The sequence below is a fragment of the Anneissia japonica genome, unplaced genomic scaffold (genome assembly GCF_011630105.1).
Source record: "Anneissia japonica isolate Jap-2015-1 unplaced genomic scaffold, ASM1163010v1 scaffold199_len4679917_cov187, whole genome shotgun sequence".
NCBI lineage: Eukaryota > Metazoa > Echinodermata > Crinoidea > Comatulida > Comatulidae > Anneissia > Anneissia japonica.
This window is the reverse complement of record NW_022686322.1, coordinates 3640023-3661459: the sequence shown is the minus strand read 5'-3', so window position 1 is coordinate 3661459 and position 21437 is coordinate 3640023. Positions and strand designations below refer to the sequence as shown.

Here is a 21437-nt window from a genome sequence, read left to right as displayed (position 1 = left end):
AAATTCTGTAACATATTGTATTTTACTGTTATTTATAATCATAGTGTTTTGTATATTGGAAGTACAGAAATAAATTCAATTTGACAACAATAACTTCTGTTTTTATATTTATTTGTATGCTTGTTAAAAACAATGAAGGTTTTACAATTAACTCAAATAATAACTCGTATCATGAATAATGGATCCAAATGCTTGATAGGATATTCATGGATTGTTAGCAAATTCATGAATAAACATTGTATCACTAGGCATACGTACTAATGACAGTATGTAAGCTGACGTCGCTTTAATTTGTTAAATTTTTAGTTTTTATTAGCTTACTTACTGATGATGACTGTGTGATAAAGCTGAAACCTGTTGATTAAATCTTGGTTTATTGCTTTAAAATTTGTATTGTTTAGTATATCCTGTCGATCGGTTTAGTATATCCTGTCGATCGGTTATTCATGATTTCAGTTACAACAGTTATGTTAGTAACTTTAGTAAGGATGAATATAGAAGACTGGAGAAACTTCTCAAAAATGCAGCAAAGCTAAAGCTGATCTCAATTTCTTGAACATTTGTATATATTTTCTTCATATAAATTGCATAAATATTAAGGTTAAAATGTATGTGTTGCCGATGCCAGACCAAACAAAAACCTCAAACATCTGGGGTCAGTTTTATTAGAAGTAGCCCAAAGTATGTTTCAATTTTTGAGCTGTAAAAAATTGGTAACAAACCTGAATTTTAGCCCTCTGGTTGGCTGACTGAACCCTGAAATTATTATTATTATTATTAATGGGAAAAAAATTGCAGACCAACTGCCAGTGTGTATGGGCAACACAACAATTTTCTTTCTTATTTACTTGTTTATAATAGGGATAATAAAAATAACAAGATATACAGTACAAAAATACAACCATATTTTTGTATTACAAACAACTATATTAAGTACAATATATTTTATAGCAACATCTGTAGTGCAAGAATTCTACAGACTAATAATATATTTAAATATAAATTACAATAAAATACAAAATACGAGGTAGACTATAGATAAGTTAATAGTTTGGATTTTCAATGTCCGTGGGCCTCTCGCCAAATAATGATTCCTCCCATTCAGACAGCTGTTTGACAAATGTACGGTGAGGGCGTATGTTGTGTTTGCAGTCACCCACATGTGTATAAGCATCCTAGGGAGAAAAAATTACATTAAATTTCATTATAATGCATAAGAGATGGATAAAATAATACCCTGTTTACACGGATTACTTTGATTGCTGAAACAGGAAAGTGTAAAAAAAGACGCCCCCCACAACCAAACTTGACACAGTTTTACTTTTAGTTACCGTATCACTGTACTACATACAGACTCGAATGCATGTCGACCTGAATGGTGTCAGATACAGAATAAAACTGAAAAAAATTCTCATCACAAATTATATATGCTGTGTGTGAATAGTCCAGTTGTTTGCAATCAGCATAATTTTCACGATCAGAATTGGGGTCAGGATTGCAACAATCCAAGTGAACAGATTTAAGCTACATGAACCTTTCCACTAAGCCCCACCCCTTGAATTTTGTTTCTAAGTTCCCACAAATCGACACTGTAAAAGCATATGCACACACATGCACTTGCGGGGCAACATGTGTGTTTGTACGACAACAGCATTTTCCTAGTACTGTTCTGATTGGTCGGTTAAGGTTGACTGACACTCTGGGATGGTCCATTATCCCCACATTACAGTTTACTATCATACATTTTAATAAACAATCAAAAAGTCCACCTTACCTGTAACGTCCACTTGTAGAAGTTCATGAGGTACGCAAGAACAATACTAACACATCGACTAATTCCAAGTTTACTGAAAACTAAAACAGGCTTGTTTTCTTCAAGTTTTGTACCTGGGGATGGGGAAGGAAAGAGAGTTCAGAGATTGTTGACTTATACCCCATACTTATATTTCATATACACAGTAGTCAAGTTGGATAATACCTCACTGCACCTGATTTTTAAATATAAATTTTATCAATATAATAATATTATCTTATAATAATAATAATAATAATAATAACATTATTAATAGCATTATTATGGGAATTATGTTGCTAGAAGTTCCATAATATTGTCAATATATAAATAAAGTATCAATAATTCCTTTAAAATATGCTACAAAGCATCTATAATGTTAAACAGCACCATCAAACTTTCTAAAAGCAGAAACAATACAAAACATATAAAAAAAATCAAAAATTATACAGTGCTTACTAATAAATTGGCAGACATATGGAAGATATGGGAAGATATTTGCATCATCTTCATCTTTAGCTGGTAGGTTAAATACATCACCAGTGGATTCGTCTACAAAGCTGTTTAAATGTAAAGTTTCAGTCAATATTTAGAAGAAACATTCATATAATAATATATCCACAATTAATGTTTTAATTAAATTTTTGATTTTTTTTTTCATATCTTAACATAGACAGTATATTTTTAATATTTTGTTTAAATAGTTCAGGCATAAAAGTACAGGCAATAACATGCAAATGAGGATTGCCTTCCTAAGTGTTAAACTGAGTATAGAATGTGGCAGTAATGTATTCTTTAATACAGGGAAGCCATAATACTTTTACACATAACTTTGGCAATACCAAGTCAATTCTAGTAAATGACCCACCATTTGAAAGCTTATAATGTGAATATATTTTATTAAAATTAAATTTTCTTGGTTTGGACAGTGATGCTGGTTTTTGGCATGGCAAGCCTCAAATGGTATTGAAAGTATTTAAAGGAAAACATTTACTTGGTCAATAGGCATAGTTCAGCCTCAAGATCACCAAGGGCTATATTTTGAACTATGACCCAATTAAAACCTAGTAAATACAACTACCCATGAGAGGCCAAAAATATCTTTAATTTACAATCTTCTTACAAGGTGTCATCTTCGTTAGAGACATTTACATGAGCCTTGATCTTAAGATCTTTCTGAATTCCAGCATCACATCCTTGTTGATAGTTGCCCAAGTACAGTTGCCCCGGAAGAATCTCAATTGGGTACGTCTTTAGTGCATCTAGTTCCCTTGGCATGTAGATAATCTTCTGAGTTCGTAGGAAAGGGTAGAGTGCGGAGAAATCTTCATAACCGCCGCGTAAAATCTTCACTGGGTTTTTACTCCCCATTGCAGACATGACTCTACCACAGGCAATTGCTGGACCTGGATATAATTCACAAACATTGTTTTCACAAATAAATATCACAAGGCAATAAAATACAAATCATAAGCAAAAGGTGAAAAAAGAACTACCACTGAAAGCATGGATGTTCATTTTAATGTATATATGCATATGTCATATTTAATTAGCACGCTATTACTCAGGCTTGTATCTAGGAAGTGTGGTGTCCTCCCCTACTCTACACAGATTGGAAAAGGTCTAAAGTCAAAAATGTACTCAATATAAAATTTGTTATTTTCTAGTCACAATATTAGATAGTTCTACAGTGTATATACAATTCAGAGATTACAAAGCTGAAATTGACAATAGCTTACTATCCCACCAGCTCTCCCCTTTCACCCCACCGGGATTCTAGTCTACCCCCAATACACCAATGATAATTTTTGCACAACCCGCAACCAATGGCAATCCTGGATAAGGCCCTGTTTATCGCTCAAGACACTATACTTACTGGCCGAGTTTTGAATGTCCGAGATCAGTTATCTATGAATTATTTACAATTGAAGGTGAACTGTACACACATATTTTCAGTTCATATTGCAATGCAAAGTAGAATCATAAAAATACCATACAATACATACATTTTTAAAGATATAACATTTTACTTACTATTTTCTTTGAGAGTTCTTGTATTATTATCAAGAACGACAACATGTAATTTGCATTCTAATTCAGAATCATAAGGAACAAGGAATTCACCATCAGGTGTCTATAAAAATGTGTAAAAAAAAAAAAAAAAAAAATTATAACAAGAAAGGACACTTTATTAGAAAGGAAAGAAATAAAAAGATAAAAGAAGGAAAAGAAAGAAAAGGGGATGTAAAGGAAAAGATAGATAGGAAAGAAAGAAAAGCAAAGAAAAGATAAGATGTAGAAAAGGAAAATAAAGGTAAGAAAGTTACTAGAAAGTATAATACATACTCCAATTATTGAAATACACGCCATCGTGTTGGGATTCAATATTTTTTTTTACCATTGATGTCATCATCAGGAATGGAAAGTACCACAGAAAGGAAAATATTTTCTAAAGAATCATACTGTATATGTTTAAGTCTGTAGGTAAAGGTAAAAATCGTTAAATAATTAATCTCGCATTCGGCTGTAAAAGCGCATAGGCCTAGGTCTTTACATTATGCACTATGTAAATCCACATTATTAATATTATAATTCCTTATTGTAATAGTTTACTGTTTTCTTTAGGCCCATAATGATGATATAGAATAGGCTACATACCCTAGGTGCTTTTTTTGATGTGACTACATGACTTTCATTGTATTCATTAGTTTTTCTTGCATCTAAATAAAGATAGAAATGTCAACAAATAAGTTGTAGTAATAATGTAGTATCTGAGCGAACAAGAACAAGATGTGGTACTAGGCCTAGTAGGGGCCTAGGCCTAGTACCGGAACTTGATGTTCGAGAATAACGGATCCGGTACCGGATCTTTAGGCAGTTTTCGCCGCACAACGTTAACCTTAACATTAGCGGATGATGTCATAATTTATTCATCTTGTGTTGCGGAGTACGTTAATTTCAGGATTTTACGTGCTCGACATACGTTAGTTACGGGTTTGCGCATGCGTATCATGCGCGTGTATTTGTTTACAAACAAAAGGAGTGGAGCTATCGCGTTGCATATTGCCAATTGGGTACTAACGTTGAAAGTCGTGCAGCGAAAACTACCTTTTGACACCTGGAAATAATGATGTATTGGTACCGGAGCTTAAATAACATCCCGAGAACGAGTCTGGTACTGTATTTCTTCAAGACCTGAAAATAAGGGATCCAGTACCGGACCTCCTCTGTGATTCCCAGACCTCCAGTGACTATATATAGCCTAGCTTTAGTAGGCCTAGTAGTAGTAGTAGTAGTACTAGTAGCCTAGCCTAGGTAGGGCATTACCTAGGCCTAGGCTACGTCAGTCAGGAGTCGTACGACGTGACCTAGCCTACCTAGAGTCTAGGCTATGCTAGCCCCCCCCCCCCTCTAGATGGGTACCCGGGCCTAGGCTAGGCCCTAGGCCTAGTAGTAGTAGTAGTAGTAGTAGTAGGCCTAGTAGTAGAGAGGCCTAGGCCTAGTAGGCCTAGGGCTAGGCCTAGGCCTATTTAGCCTACACCAGTTTTTCTTACCCAACAAAAGTAAATAATTTGGGTCACTGAGACATGGATATATTGTAGCTTGTTGTAAAATATTATATAAAACAGTAGGTTCACATATTACGAGTCCTGCCATCATCTATAAAGTGAAAATCAATGCCCATCCATACAGCACCACATACACTTTCTGGTACCCACCACCACCACGGCCGTGTTGTTGTTTGTTGCCATGAGCGCCTACCCACACAGTGTAAATATACGGTGTTCGTGTCCATAGAAACATATAGTTCTTCATTAATGCTCATAACATCAACAGTTGTTGTTATAAATAGGATTAAAATTTGTTACTGAAGTAAAATTATATCATTTATATTTTGTTTCTCCATTTTTAGTCATTGAGTGTAAATATTTAAAGTGTAAATAAGACTATCCGCTAACAGAATGTAATGAGGCTTGTTGCTAACTAGTGAGGTTATGGGTCAGCGTGTGTACGTGCATGTCAGAGGTCGTACAACGTGACCTTCTCAAACGGAAGTTGCTCACCGGCATTCGTTCATCGCATAGGCTCTGGGAGGTGGTCTAAAACTTTACGTTTTACACACATTTATTTAAAAAAGTAGAGTAAAGATGGCATTTTCACTTAAAGCATTAGCTTCAAGAAATTTAAGCCGTTCAGTGCGACAATTTTCTTCATCAACACAGGTAAGAAAAGGCCAAGCAAGGGCTCGTTTCGTAGGCTATGTAGAGGCCTAGGCCTAGACTATGTATTGTATCACTGTGCCAGTGAGTGTCCCAGCAGTAATCTGTAGCCTGCCTAAGCCCCTGGCTGGAGTATTGAAGTAGTAGGGCCTAACGGTACGAAGCGTCTTCGTCTTCTGATTTAGTGTTTTGAGGGTGAGGTTGGCGTTTCAAATAAATACGGTAACGCGTCTTAGAAAATAAAAAATAAAAAGAGCCTTTTTCTTCCTTTTGTGAAAAACTAGGACGATCAACTGTTGTTTTTTTTTATATGGCCAATAATAATAATTTTAATAACCAGCCATTTTTGCTGCTGTATTTCTTTAAATATATTTATAAATGTTCGTATTGATCTTTTATTGTTTTACAGTTTTACAATTTTTAAAAAGTCAGTAAACATTCAAATAAATAAAACTTTAAAATACAGACAAAATGAGGCTAAAACAATTTGTCATAAAAGTAAAAAACACGAAAAAACAACAGTTTAATAATAATATTAATAATAACAATATAACAACATACAAATTCAATAATTAAAGGATTGAAGGAAACACAAAAAATACAAAAGCAAAACATCCAAATAAATAAAACTTTAAAATACAGACAAAATGAGAATCTAAACAATTTGTCTGGCGGTGCTTGCTCTTTGTATTGATTTTGCTCCTTTGTATTTTGTTGTTTGGTAATTGTCATTGCCGTTTTGGTCTGTTGCCATTTTGCTACTTATCATTGCCGTTTTGGTTATTGCCTTTTTCGTCATTGCCGTTTTGGTTTACTGCCGTTTTGACCTGCTACCGTCATTTTCAGCATTGGCAAAATAAATGAATGAATAAGGTTTTACAGTACTTAAACATTTTATAAATTATTACTAATCAGTGTACTTTGTAAAAAAATTGTGGTGCATTGATTGTTTATAAAGATATGTAGGCCTAGGCCCCATAATGTAAATCGCAGGATTGTACTTCAAAAACTAGCTCAAATCTGTGCAGAAAATTGCTAGGAAAATAGGTGCGCAGAAAGTAAGTACTGCATAATAATACCTGTACTTTGGTTGTATAAGATTAGGTCTGGTATAGGCCTAGCCGAGGCCAAGACCAATTTTTGCAAAATATGCAGGGTAATGACCCTTAGTCTGTCGACTTTGTTAACCAGGGTACTGCTGTTGTAGTGACTTATAATCAAACTCCCTGGTTAAACTAGTGAGTGAACCTATGGTAAGATTAACCTAACTCATTATAGTATTCTCTTATTATTAAAGAATAATGCCAAAGTAGCAGTTTTGGGAGCCTCTGGTGGTATTGGACAGCCGATGTCTCTGCTAATTAAGCAAAGCCCACTGGTTTCACATCTTGCCCTGTATGATATAGCTAATACTCCCGGTGTTGCAGCAGATCTGAGCCACATTGAAACCAAAGCAAAGGTTACAGGACATCAGGGGCCGGATGAGCTTCAAGAATGTTTGGAGGGCTGCTCAATCGTCGTCATCCCAGCTGGTGTCCCGAGAAAACCAGGTACAGTACATGTATAGTATTACAGTAGTAGTTTTACTTTATATCTCTTTAAACTTTGCATGGTACCTGACATTTTAAAATATTTAATTTATATGTAGTGTATTACATTTGTTCAGAGGATTCAGGCATCATATATATTTGTGCAACCTTCTCCCCCCCCCCCCAACCTCTTGGGAAGTATTCCATTTGTCCTGCAATTATGTGCCTTTATATAACACTATGCTATCAGATACAGTTTTCTTGGTGGAGAGATACTGATGCAATGCCCTGTCAACACACTGAAACCTAAAGGGCCACCACTTCCACCTACAACTACGTTGATAATAGGCTATTCTCAATCTTAAATTATCATCATCTATCAATGTTGTGTCACTCACTGTGGTCTGTATTGCATTGCTTTTATTATTTTTTCAAATCATACTGTAATGTAAATAATGTGTCATACCAGGGAGGAGTGACCCCAGCATGGTTGTAAATTACCTCAAAATGCACCATCACCAAATAGTGACTGTGGGCTATGGCTTTATTATAGCAATTTACTCTTCTTCCACTGCAACAATCAACAGTATTTATTGTTTGTTTTTTTTTTCTTTTTCTGAATCATGTTTTTTATGGATGCATAGCCCTGGGTTTAGGCAACTCAACAGCAAAAAGGTTGCTGTCGAGCCTGGGATTTATCACAGCAGTGGAAGGCCCTTTTTACAGCAATTGCTGCTGGTGTTGTCACAAAATTTGAACCCTGCCCAGGCACACACCCAGTCATCAATATATACAATACTTTATTTTATGTAAACTTAAGCCTAAATCACTCACCTCAATAATAATATTCAAATGACATGTTTTAATGACATTTACCTCAATCATGGTTTGTAGGAACTAATTTATGAAAGTGTTGCATATATTATTATTACCTACAGTATAAATTGTTCATGTTCCATTATGTTTTGTGCGCAACATGTACTGTAACCACAACACATCATGACACATTTGTCAGATTTCATATTTTCACCATACTTCATAGGTTGTAATACATTCTAGAGCGTGACGGATGTAACAAACAAAATGTACGTCTGTCACATGGTTTTATTAGTGTATTTAATGATACAGTACAGTAGGCTTCGAATTTGCTGTTTAAACTTGTTATACTGTATCTACAGTAGTGAACTTTATTAACTGAGTTTTGGAAATTTCTTTGTACCTGGAAGAAGACATAAACAAATGTCATATTTTTGTGACAGACATACATCCATATATTCATTATTTTTTAATATTTGATTAAAATTTTGTATTAATTTTTAAAAAATCAAAAACATTTCACGAACCAAATTCCAAGATATATACTAATACTTGATTTTAATGAAAAGTGAATCAGATTCTGACATTTTGCCATGGAAAAAAAAATATTATTACTATGTTTTACTTTATTTCAAAATATCAGTTAATTGTATTAAATTCAAATTATTGTTCAAATGGTTAGTAAATTCTTTATTTCCTTTTTATTTCACAAAAATAGGACTTATTACCTGTAGCTTAAAAATGATGTATCACACGTGCACATATGATGTATTTTAATTTTTTACTATTTGGTTTACTAATTATTTATGGGGAGTTGCCCGAATGTTCAATATTCAAATGACATGTTTTAATGACATTTTTGCTCAATCATGGTTTGTAGAAACCCATTTTTGCATGTTACTTGTGATCGGTTCAGAATCAATGTAAAATGAAAAATTCATGACATTACCATATGCTACCACTGTACTGTATGCTTCACTTTTCTACTGGTAGCTATTAAATTATTAATTACCCTACATAGTACATGTACAGTATTCCCAAAAACAAGAGAATCGTTGTCCCAAAAATTAATAAAATAATTGCAGCATAAAAATTAGGATGGCTAAGAAAACTTATGTCAAACACAAGTAAATAGACTGAAAATGTTTAAGAACAATATTAGAAATGAAATTGATTTACAAACACAATGTGTATGGAATAATATGATATGTTTGTTGATAATAAACTGATGTAATATGAAATTGTATAAGAAAAAGGATTAGTCTTTTTAATGATATAATTCATAAAAATGGTAGATTTTTTACATTAGAAGAGTTGACTGATACTACAGTACATTTCCTTTTTATATGAAGGAATCAAACAGGTTTTTGAGTGCCCAATATTATCCAAAATACTGTATAGTATTATTCAATTACAAATTTATGAAAATGAGTGTAACCTTTTCTATCATACTCTACTTCATTCAAAATTTACAAAATTGCTGTGTACCGCAATTCTCAATGGGAAAAATTATTGGATATTGATTTTACTGACAAACAGTGGATGTGTTAAACATAATACCAATCAAATGCACATAGAACTGATCTCAGATGGTTGCAGTGAGTGTAGAATTATACAGTACATAATAATTACCAATGAGTAATTACCTCATTAAAGTATATTGATTCACCTCTACAGTATGCATTTTTTGTAAGCCACTTTCTGAAACAACTGACCACATGTTTTGTACAGTAATTGTGAAAAAGTGTAAAATATGTTTTCATGAACTTTCATATAGGATTATAATCCATGCCATAGTATGCACCCTCATTTCTAAGTCGTTACTCTATTCATACTACCACATCCAATAGAAAGCTTAATATGATTTTTTTTTTAATCATGTTTCTGGTTAGTGTCTCTTGAATAGGCTGACCCCTGTTTTGGGGACACCCATATTTTACCAGCAAAAGAAGTTATAAAAATAATAAGAGGGAAATGCTAACATAATTATATCAAATTTATAGAGATATCACAAAACATTTACTGTATTCTTCCTGTAATTTCAAAAAATGTTCTTCAAATACAATTCCTCTGCAGCTATGATTTATGTATAATTATCTGTTTCCATATTGCAAACTATATAAAAAGTAATGTTATATACAAAGTATTCTATTTTACGATTTGAAAAGGAAGGCACTTGTACAATGTTATTTTATGTTTTCATCTTTTTATTATATATATTCATTATCAATAGTGTTGTGTATGTTTCTGTATGATGGTAATATTTAAAACAAAATAAAGAAATTTCCTCATTATAGGTATGACACGTGATGACCTTTTCAACACCAATGCATCAATTGTTAAGACATTAGCAGAAGGCTGTGCAAAGTATTGTCCAAAGGCTATGATTGGAATCATTTCCAACCCTGTAAGTAACCTATGGTGATTATCCAAACTAGGAGTTTTGAAATGGGAGGGGTGGGGGCTTATGATTAAGTGAGGGCTCTTATACACATCTAGATGTGTATAAGAGACAGTGAGCGTGGTCTCTGCTTTGAATATTTTCAATGGGTGGGGGGGGGGCATTTTTTTTTTTAGAGGAAAATCAAGTTTTTAGAGGGGAGGAGCGTGGATGTTTCACTGTCAAAACTCCCAATATTTAAGACCAAACAAAAAATAAACTGGAAACTATGTTCAATAGAACATGAACACAGTCATATCCTTCCTGCTAAATGTGTGGTCAATTTGATAATTTTGCAAAATTTTTGGTGTCACATTCACTATCAGCATGGTGGGCGTGCTCCTTAATCCAGTGGCTTAGCTAAAACGACAAGAAGACTGTACTATGCTCTTTGTGGCAGAGGTAGACTTAATTTGGAGGTTTGACCCTATGTGACCTTTGACCTCAAGCTGTGGACACCCATTGTATGAAAGGTGTCGCTGCTTCTACAGACCAAGTTTGATTGGAATTGGCACAAATGTTTGCCACAAGTAGCGTTCTGAAATGTTGCCAGAAGAAGAAGAAAAAAGAAGCACCCATTCGCCTGTGGCTGACTGGGTAATTAGTTTATTGTCTCTGCCTGATGAAATTTTTTTTTTTAATCCGGTTATCAGTTTATGTCCTGTATTAGATGAAAATAAACTCTGAACCATAATATATAAAAGTACTTGTGCTAAGAATGAAACTTGTTTGGTTTGAAATCAAGACAATTTCATTAAATATCTTTTACCATATCTAACATTAAATTTTCGTCATTGTGTAAAGTTATATTACAGCAATGATTTGCTGTATTATTTTATTAATTTTATCTGTCAAGAATTGTGTTGGTAACGTTCTTTTTATTGTCTCAATATTTTCATTAGTATTAAAATGCATTTTGATATTGTAAAATGTCTTTTCAAAACATCCAATGAATCGTATTATATCCTCAGGTTAACTCAACCGTGCCAATCACCAGTGAAGTATTCAAGGCCGCTGGGGTGTACGATCCCAATAGAATCTTTGGTGTGTCTACATTGGACATTGTAAGAGCAAACACATTTATCGCAGAGGCAAAGGGGCTTGATGTGTCCACCACTAATTGTCCAGTGATTGGGGGTCATTCTGGAATAACTATCATTCCAGTCATTTCACAGGTAGGTGAACTGAGTGGCTAAATATCTTATAGTATTGGGGACATACTGTAGCCAAAATTACATAGGCAGCAAATTTTCCATTAGAACATCGAGTACTAAGTTCGCACATGCAGAACTCTATAAATAAGAATACTAAATCGTGCATTGACATTTTAGACTTTTATTTTTACGTAAACTGTAAAGGAAGTGAATACTCGGATTACTGTCTCTTGTGTTCCTTCTGCCGATTAGCTGAGTCTTTTTATATACCTTGTTTAGCAAATCCGCCAATAATGATAATTTCGAAATAAAAATAAAATTTTATTTTTGGCCAATTAGCACACCCACTGCCATGAAAAGATGGAAATTTCAGAAAAAATACTATTTTTTATTTATTTTTATTTTAAATCTCCAAAAATAAGATATGTATAGTTCTTTCTAATTATATAAATTTAAAGCATTTGACCATCCCATTACTACAGTTTACATTCACCAATAAAATTTTGTTTTTATTTTCTCCTCTGTCCGGTTATTTTTGACAAAATTATTTTCTAAATAATTTTTTTAAAATTTAAAATTTTTTTCCGCCCTCCTGACAAACCTTTAAAAAATCAGTTCGCGAAACAAGGTACCTGTATATAAAAGTCCTGCCTTATTTAATTCATTATTAATTTTATCATCCTATTTTGAGTTGCTGATATTTAATTAACAGGTATACAGAAACCAAACAAAGTTAACAACAACATTAATAATAATAACCAATAATAATAATAACAGCTAAATATTTCAAGACCAGAATACAGTAAAACGTCCATTTTACGTACCCCTTGGTACCAAGGGGTGTTCGTAAATTGAAAATTTGTAAACTACATTGTGTGTCAGTTTCCAATACCATAGGCCAGCTATCCCCTGTCCCGACAGTCCAGCAGCGTGGTCTACCGCGCTAGAGCCTATTTGAATTTACCTTCGATAAAAACCAAATTATTTTAATCGCTGGCATTCTTCTACTTAACAAAATATCATTTTAACTCTAATTCAAACATCTGTATGTTTTATGGACCTTTCTATCGTTTTCTTTCTTGTTGTTAGATCGCCGAATGGTGTTGTTTACATGCATTTCTCGATCATATCTAGCATTCACGATGTCAAAAAGTTGCTGGCCCCAACACTCTCGTTCATCATTGTAAACATGTGCACGCAATCCGACGACACTTGCATTGGTAGCCCGTTGTTCTGGTTAGGTTTATTATACCAGAAATGCAAGAAAATATCAAATTGTTATTAAATAAATACAACAAACTTGGTTTTATGAAGAAAAATATACATTATCACTTTGTAAACGTGTGCAATCGAACTTTTTTGACGATAATAATTGGTCGATGATGACATCATCAGGGGCAAATACCATTTGTAAAATCGACTATTCATAAAATCGACGTTCGTAAATTGGACACTTTACTGTGCTAAGATTGCTATTTGAATACTCTATACAGGTTATCAAATTTCCTTTTGCTAAAAACTGGTGTGTGTCCATAAATCATCATTAGGTGATATCATTATGACCATGTTTAGGCAGGTCAAACATAATAAGACAGGGCTTAAGATTGTATTTTTTGTTTAATTTATAGTGCACACCTAAGGTATCGTTTGGTGAAGAAGAATTGGCACAGATGACGGACAGGATCCAGAACGCTGGTACAGAGGTAGTCAATGCCAAGGCTGGAGCAGTAAGTACAAGTTACTGTAATTTCCGCTATACAAGTCAGCATATTTAAATCAAGAAATTGAGTGTCCATATTATACTCGGTATGTTTGTGGTAAATTAAAAGTCTGCCTTTAAGAGCATCTATTTGTACTTACAGTCGATAATGTATTATGTGAGGTTATATAATTAACCCTCTGGATCTGATAGTAATTGAATCCTGCGAACTTTTTTCATCTAACCTACGAATGAGCATTAAGCTTGCATAGATTGTGTACACCTGTTAAATTACCCATAAACCCCTCTGCTAATTGCACAATTTATAACAGTATTTCAATTGTGTTTGAAATAACTTTTTTTTTTGTTTTTATGTTTTTTAGGGATCTGCCACGTTGTCGATGGCCTATGCTGGTGCCAGGTTCACTTTCTCTGTAAGTTTGTTTATTCCCAACACAACACAATGTCTATCTCTACTTAAAGTCTATATCGGTCTATACTATAATATGCAAGATTAAACATTAGACCCACTGGCTTTTATAGTAATTACCGCTCTATATAACAATAGACGGTAGCCAGGATAGGATGCAGTTGCAAGGCACCACCACCTATTATTTTTTAAGTATTGTATAACCTTTGAATTGTACAGGTTTTCTTTTTGAGTAGAAGCTATAACATTCTGGTGGTCTGCATTCACTGTACATAATAATTTGTTCTTTTCAGCTAATTGAGGCAATGAATGGCAAACAGGGTGTCATTGAGTGTGCATTTGTCAAATCGGACCTCACTGAAGCTACCTACTTTGCTACACCTCTTCTTCTTGGGGTAAGTTTTAAAAATCTGATCATATTTAATCAACTTAGCAGCCTTTGTTTTGTTTTTTTCATATTCTCTGTGTCTTGTATTCAAATTCCATTCGAAACCAGTTTGAATGAGGAAAATGATTCAATAAATGTTCAGCCAAACAGTACATTTTAGTGTTGGACTTCATTTTCTAATCTCATACTAGTTAGTGTTTCATAGGGAAGCCTACAAAATGAAATGTTGCATAGAGTATGAAGTCAATATGCTGAACTTGGCTCGTTCACTTATCCATAGATGCACTAGCCAAAACCTTTTAATAAAAAATTATATAATAAGGAGTTTTTGATTTGCGCAAAAACAAATTCACTCATGCATGATGTCCTACGTTCTCACATCCGCAGACGACTTCCTAGCGCTTCCTATACTAGATAACATTTTTTTTCATTTTTTTTTATCTTTTAATCAGCCTAATGGTATAGAGAAGAATCTAGGAATTGGAACTCTTTCAGCGTATGAGACAAAGCTAGTCAAAGACTGCATTGAAGAATTAAAGAAAAACATCAAAAAGGGGGAAGATTTTGCTGCTAATAATTAATGAGTATCACAGATAATTAAAAAATACCACCTCCATCAAAGAAAAACATCAAAAAGGGGGGATATTTTGCTGCTAATAATTAATGAGTATCACAGATAATTAAAAATACCACCTCCATGTGCTATAGTCATTGCAGCTCATTATATGAAAACTTTGTTCCTGAATATAGACATGGTTGATAAAACCTGGTAAATTATTTGGTTAATATTGGTTTGTCATTTATGTAATGCATAGTTTTAACTATTTGTCCTAACTATTTAATCCTAATAATTATAAAGTAATATAAAATATACATTTTATAGAGTTGATTGATTTTGTACAGATTGAAGTGACCTGTTAATTTTGTAAATGGCAATTCTAATGAAGCTCCTACTGAATTCCTACAGTCTGTGATGGTAAATAGGAAAAGAGGAAAATAAATATGCACATGTTAAAGTGAAATATTGTATAAGTGTTATTAATTCAGCCTTGATTATGATAGTACCATACTAATAATTCTTATCGCTATCGTGAATTTAGGCTGTAAATCGTTGGAAGGAATAATCTTTTCTTGAATCTACGATCAAGTTCAAATTCCTTTACCATACTTTATATCACAAATATCAATTCAAGACTTTTTACTGGTTACCCTACTCATTACTTTTAGTCTAGATTTCAGACGACAGCAAACTTTATTTTACAGTATTGTTTTGACCCATTAGCATCTCCAATGCTTTTTTGCCAATGGGTCTCTGATGACACTGTAACATTTATAATGTTTGTGCAATACACATGACCCAGTGTATCCGCCCTGAATGTGAACGTTCGTATTTGAGGTATAAAAACATCTTTAGTAAATTATTTCCAGGCAATTCTTCACATTCTTTAAATCTCATATTCACACAATATTGTGATATTTTACACAAACTAAGCTTCACTCCTCTTGTAGACCGAATACAGACCCGTGGGATGAATACAAGTATATTGTGTTTAATCTTAATCTTCTAACAATGTCTCCATCAAAGTTGGCACCAACAAACAGATGCACATATCACCTTAATTCCCCTTTCCTTGTCAGTATTCCTAAGTACACCACTGACGCCAATTACAGATCATTAGGGTAGAAATTCTTTTGGAAAAAAATGTATTTTCTGCCACATTTCATTTAGTAATGAGTTAAGAATACAAACTTACACATGCATTAGATATGACAAGATAATCTGATATAAGTTTTTTACCTAAAAGGATTAGTTAGCTCATTAAATTTAATCCAAACATAATCTGCTGTGATTTATAATTTCATGTGAAACCAACAAAATATATAAATATATACTCAATTTTATAACATACTATTGTATTATACAGTTTTTAAAGCATTTGAGTCATTAAATACTAGAATTCATCAAGCTACTCTATGCATTTATAACCTCTGTCATTATTGACAGTATCCAATCAGCATACGCAGACACCTTGGTGTAGACGCCAGGTTTATTCTCACGAGCACATCCACGTCCCCAGCTTACCACGCCCATTAGATACCAATGTCCATCTTCACCCTCACATTGTAATGGCCCTCCAGAATCGCCCTGATAAAAATAATCAAGAAATGTAAAATATTAATATACAGGCACATGCTCCCCTAAGGTTCGAGACCATTGCTAGTTATGAGGCTAAATTCCTTGGGCAAAACACTGCTGCGTGGCTTTAAGATATGTTTTTTAGGAGGGGCTAGTCTGTCAGATCATTTTCGGCTGTAGGTTAGAAGGCTGTAGGTATGGCATCTTTGACCAAATATCTTTAACCTCCGGGCCCCAGATAGTGGAGGAGGTTGCGTTTTTTATACGACTTATTCAAAATCCAGTTACCAGTACCAGAAAACACAAGCACATAGACAATAGTATTGTTTGAAAAATAAATTGTAGGCATTTAAAGGTGTATTTACACAGATGAAAGATGGAATAACACTGACATTATGCGCACATTGAGTAATAACGTCATAGCGCAACTCAACATTGCATTCTGTCATAGATACTGGAGCTATGCATATCCTTGATTGACTAAATATTTTAATGACTTATTTGGCAGTAATCGACCTAGAGAGCCACGCCCACCCCCAAATGAGTGAAACATACCTGACAGGCATCAATACCGCCAGACAGGTGACCAGCGCAGATCATATTTTCAGTGATAACGTTACCATAGACATGCGGGGATCTGCATATGTAATAAGGTATAAATGGTACCACTGCCTGCTGAAGTTCAACAGCTTGGAAACCATTCACTATAGCAGGAGAGAAAAAAGTAAAACTGTTATGAATAACCTCCTGTAGTTGGATGGCAATCATACAAAAGGGAGCCCTCTAGAGCCTGTGAACAAACAACTGAATTTGTTTGTTACTCAACATTCAATAACATTGAGAACTGCTGATGTTTTTGGTAATGGTTTCCCTCTTTTTTCCCCTTATGAACCATATTGTCAATTTAATTTTTCAATTCTGTATTATTATTATTTCAATGAAATCATGAACAAATTACAAGTACAATAGAAAGTTATTAATCACATTTGAGAAAAATATATAATAATACAAAGTATACAATACAGCAGGCAATTTTTTTTTTTTAAAGGGTCGATTCTTGAAACTTTGCAAAGTGTGAACATGTCTGTCCTGTGAAAAACCCAATATTAATATGTTCTCTTGTGTTCTTATCGCTTACTTTCTGTGACACCCCATCCTGTTACGAAACAATACGATGTTTCTGTTAAGACAAATTGTTTGTCTATACAGGCCCAATTGATGTTGTCTTGCACTTGAACGGCGGGATCAATTACAAGTACTGCGATGTCATTACGCATGGTCATTGTACTAAATTCAGGATGAATGATGATATTCACCACATCAAAATCATCTTCACCAATGTTCTTGTCAATGCTCATAGCAATGGTGTGTTTTCCTAGATGCACTTTCCATTTTGGAGGATCAAGCCTAAAGAGAGATTACAACTAAACAAAATTGATTACTCTGCTAAAAACAACAATCACAAACATGAAATAATTTTTCAGAAATGTAAAATTTCTTGAAAGAAAGGTAATTAAACCAGATCTTTTGGCAAACCTCCCCCTTGAGATACCTGCTTTAGAGACGGTGGTGGCGCCAGCATTTACCCGACCGGTGGGGGGGGGGCGTGCGATGTCCCCGACGAAAAAAATGTGGGCGTGGTCGGGCCTCGCTTGCCGATTCTCTTTTACGTCTGCTATACTTATTGACTTTAGTATGGCAAAATTGAAGTTTAAGAGAGAAAGAAATTCATCTTTAGATGAAGGCCAGCACAGAACCTGTCTCTTATACACATCTAGATGTGTATAAGAGACAGGTGTAAGGACATTCCGAATAGCTGCTAAACGAATAGCTGCTTAAATCTGACTCAGAAAAACAATTATTCACATTAACGACACAGGACAAATCAAGTTTATAGTAATGATTAATATTATAGTAGAAGATGATGCGGAAAACAATTACTTACCACACCCCTCCTCATCTGTATTGTCGTAGCAATCTTGAATATCGTCACAAATCCAGTCCAATTTAATAACAGTTACACCATTATCACAAGAAAAACCTAACGGGGAAAATCGTGCAATTTCTACTACTATGTATATATGTTACATAGATATAATCTATAAACCGTGTTGCAGTAATGCTATAATAATGTATATGGTTTACATTGTGAACGACACAGAAGAGGAATCTGCAAATGTGAATTTTTTTTCTCTAGCCGGGATTCGAACCCGGGACTTTTTCTTATACAGACTACTTAACTAACCGGGCAATTTAGGCTTTCGTGTGAAGTTGGAATCATAAATGCATACTGTAGGCTAAATGGAGTTCATTTTCGTGAGTAAGTTTATATGAGTAATGGTTTTCAATAGTATGAAAATCTTAGAATCTATATAATGTTTGCAAACACTATCGCATTACCGGTATGTGTTTTTCCAGCAATATGTAACCTAGTATTACTTCACTTTATCTCATTTGTAAAGATACAACTATAAAGTATGGTTGTATAATGCTACCAACCATGAGAAACATTGATCACCACAAGAGAGTACGGTACCGTATCAGCTTACTGTATCAATGAACATGTCAGTGTATAACCAGTTGCGTAAAAGCTATGAGCTCACACTGTCTTAAATTGTAAGTAGCGGAACGTGTAAAAAACATCGACGAAGTGGGCGGGTCCGGGCCGTGTGTCAAACTAGGCCCCAACTATTATCCCCAGAGTAGTAGGCTACGAAGAAGCTTTAGTCAGGGGATTCGGGTCTCTTTGTTACACCACTGTGTATGAAACATTATTAGGGCTATAAGTAGTAGAATTACCTTCCAGATCAGGGCAATTAGCTTCATCACTCTCATCTGCACAATCGTAGAAGTAATCACACTCCCATTCCGTATAAATACAGTCTCCGTTGAGGCAATGGAACACGTCATCCTTGCATGGCACAGTGTATGACAGTCGATGGTAAGATTGGTTTGTGCCTAAAAATAAAATAATTCATTAGGGTGTAAATACTCTTGGTGATTTGAAAATATTTTCAAACTTTTGAATGCAATCTTTAAAATTATTTTATTTTTTATAGTTAATTCAAGAATAAAAGCAAACAAACATGTAAATATGTAATAGATTATATAATAGAAACGTATATACTTATATTTTAAATGAATAATATATTATTATTTGCCTTTAACATGAGCAATAGTCAGTAAATCATATTCAACATAGCTTAAACAATGTAGGCCCTACTTATATAGTTACATGAAACCGTTATAAAAGAAAAACTAAATAGCGAACCGAGTAAACTTTTTTTGCACATTAAACAAATATGACCAAATTGCTCCAATAAACAAGGACACAAACCTTTTGTTTTTATGTTCGGGTACTTCATATAAATTTAAGTAATTTATATTTGAACAAAACCAAAACTGTTTTATGTAAATTTAATGTAAAGAAGATAAAATAAAAGCGAGTTACCTCCACGAAAAAAAACAAAAAACAAGTACACAAGATATTACCCCCACGGAAGAAAGAGAGAAAAAAAACAACCACACAAAATTTGCTTTGGATAGGCCTTGGACTATGCTTAAAGATACTCTACGTAGGCCGGTATATTTTACACTAACGTTCAAATCATAATAGACCAGACTATATCATAAAATCTGAGTCACTAGTAATATTCATCCATAGCTAGTCTCCAGGTTAATTTGAAAATAAGCACATTTACTTACCAACGTCCACTCGAATTGAAAATGAAAAATCAATGTTACAAATTAAAAACAAAAAGAACGTAACGACAGCTAACGTAATCATGACTGGTGCTAAAAGAACTAAGAGAGTCGGAACGTGCAAAGTGGTTGATTTGTGTAAGGTCTGGTGGCGGCAAGTTTGAAATTCTTCAAACCATATACCTCCATGTTCAAACCACGTGGCCTGGTAAAACCCTCGCCTTGGCATTGAATAAAGCAGTGTTTTGTATGCACTAGAGATGTCGTGAGAATAACGTTGTGCCAGCAGTGCATGCTATTGATAAAGTTATACAGTTTTTTTGGACCAAGTTTCTTTAATATTTTACCACTTTTTTGACCATTTACTTTTGTGTTTATATGGGACTAATATATTTGTATATTATTATAAATATATAATATATATTTATAATTTAAAAAAATATATAGGCCTATCCTAAAAAAGTTGGAAATGTTTATTTATTTTATCTATGTTTAATATTTTACATTAAAGTTATAATTTATCGTTTAAATTGTCATAAACTACTCGATTTAATAATCAATATAATATATAATAAACAACGTAAACATTTAATTATATAGGCCTATATCTATATTATATATATATTATATTATAGTCCATTCACTTACATATATATATACAGTATATACTTATATTTATTTACACACACACATACACAAACATATATATATATATGTATATATATATATTTATATATATATTATATTTATATACTGTATATAAATTTATATGCGATCAGCACAAAGTTGGTATGTTCGGCATAATTGTTATGTGAGCGGTGTAAAAATATCCAACTTTGTATGAAATATACAATAAACTAATTGAATTGCCAGGATTTTATAAATTTCAAAGTATCCAGGGAGGAAAAAATCGTTCTCGATAATAATGGTTGACTACGGGATCCTTTCTATGGGGTGCCATACGCAGCAAAAGTCCATGTTAAAAAACAAAATGTAATTGCAAAATTCAATGTCTGATTTATCAAAACGTAGGCGTAAATTTCTCAAAATGTAGATCTAGTTTCCCAAAATGAAGTTCTAATTTTTGAAAACGTAGTTCAAATTTTCCAAAATGTAGTTCTAATTTCTTT

At 33.6% G+C, this 21437-nt stretch overlaps 3 protein-coding genes across 4 annotated transcripts in view; 1 reads left to right on the top strand and 2 right to left on the bottom strand.

Annotated features, from left to right (window-relative positions):
• Nucleotides 1-919: 919 nt before the first annotated feature.
• Nucleotides 920-5559, bottom strand: LOC117116329 (serine/threonine/tyrosine-interacting-like protein 1). Of its 2 annotated transcripts, none has more exons than XM_033260356.1 (7): nt 5496-5559; nt 4451-4512; nt 3827-3926; nt 2916-3198; nt 2252-2352; nt 1775-1887; nt 920-1175 (listed from the first exon to the last, which is right to left on the bottom strand). In XM_033260356.1, exons 1-7 carry the CDS (start codon nt 5542-5544, stop codon nt 1044-1046), a joined length of 840 nt encoding a protein of 279 aa, XP_033116247.1. In that variant the 5' UTR covers nt 5545-5559; the 3' UTR covers nt 920-1043. The 2 variants fall into 2 exon arrangements, with proteins under 2 accessions (XP_033116247.1, XP_033116240.1); XM_033260349.1 differs by having other exon boundaries at nt 5347-5541.
• Nucleotides 5560-5825: 266 nt separating this feature from the next.
• LOC117116317 (malate dehydrogenase, mitochondrial-like) lies at nt 5826-15065 on the top strand. The gene is made up of 8 exons (XM_033260339.1): nt 5826-6015; nt 7310-7562; nt 10655-10764; nt 11769-11972; nt 13580-13678; nt 14034-14084; nt 14374-14475; nt 14921-15065. Exons 1-8 carry the CDS (start codon nt 5941-5943, stop codon nt 15047-15049), a joined length of 1023 nt encoding a protein of 340 aa, XP_033116230.1. The 5' UTR covers nt 5826-5940; the 3' UTR covers nt 15050-15065.
• A 1016-nt stretch (nt 15066-16081) lies between these two features.
• The window catches only part of LOC117114658 (suppressor of tumorigenicity 14 protein homolog), a gene marked incomplete in the record, with an annotated part of 10942 nt that continues 5586 nt past the window's right edge, over nt 16082-21437 (bottom strand). The window contains 3 exon segments of the mRNA XM_033258352.1: nt 16082-16614; nt 17161-17309; nt 17744-18012. Coding sequence (XP_033114243.1) covers nt 16441-16614; nt 17161-17309; nt 17744-18012 — 592 coding nt within the window.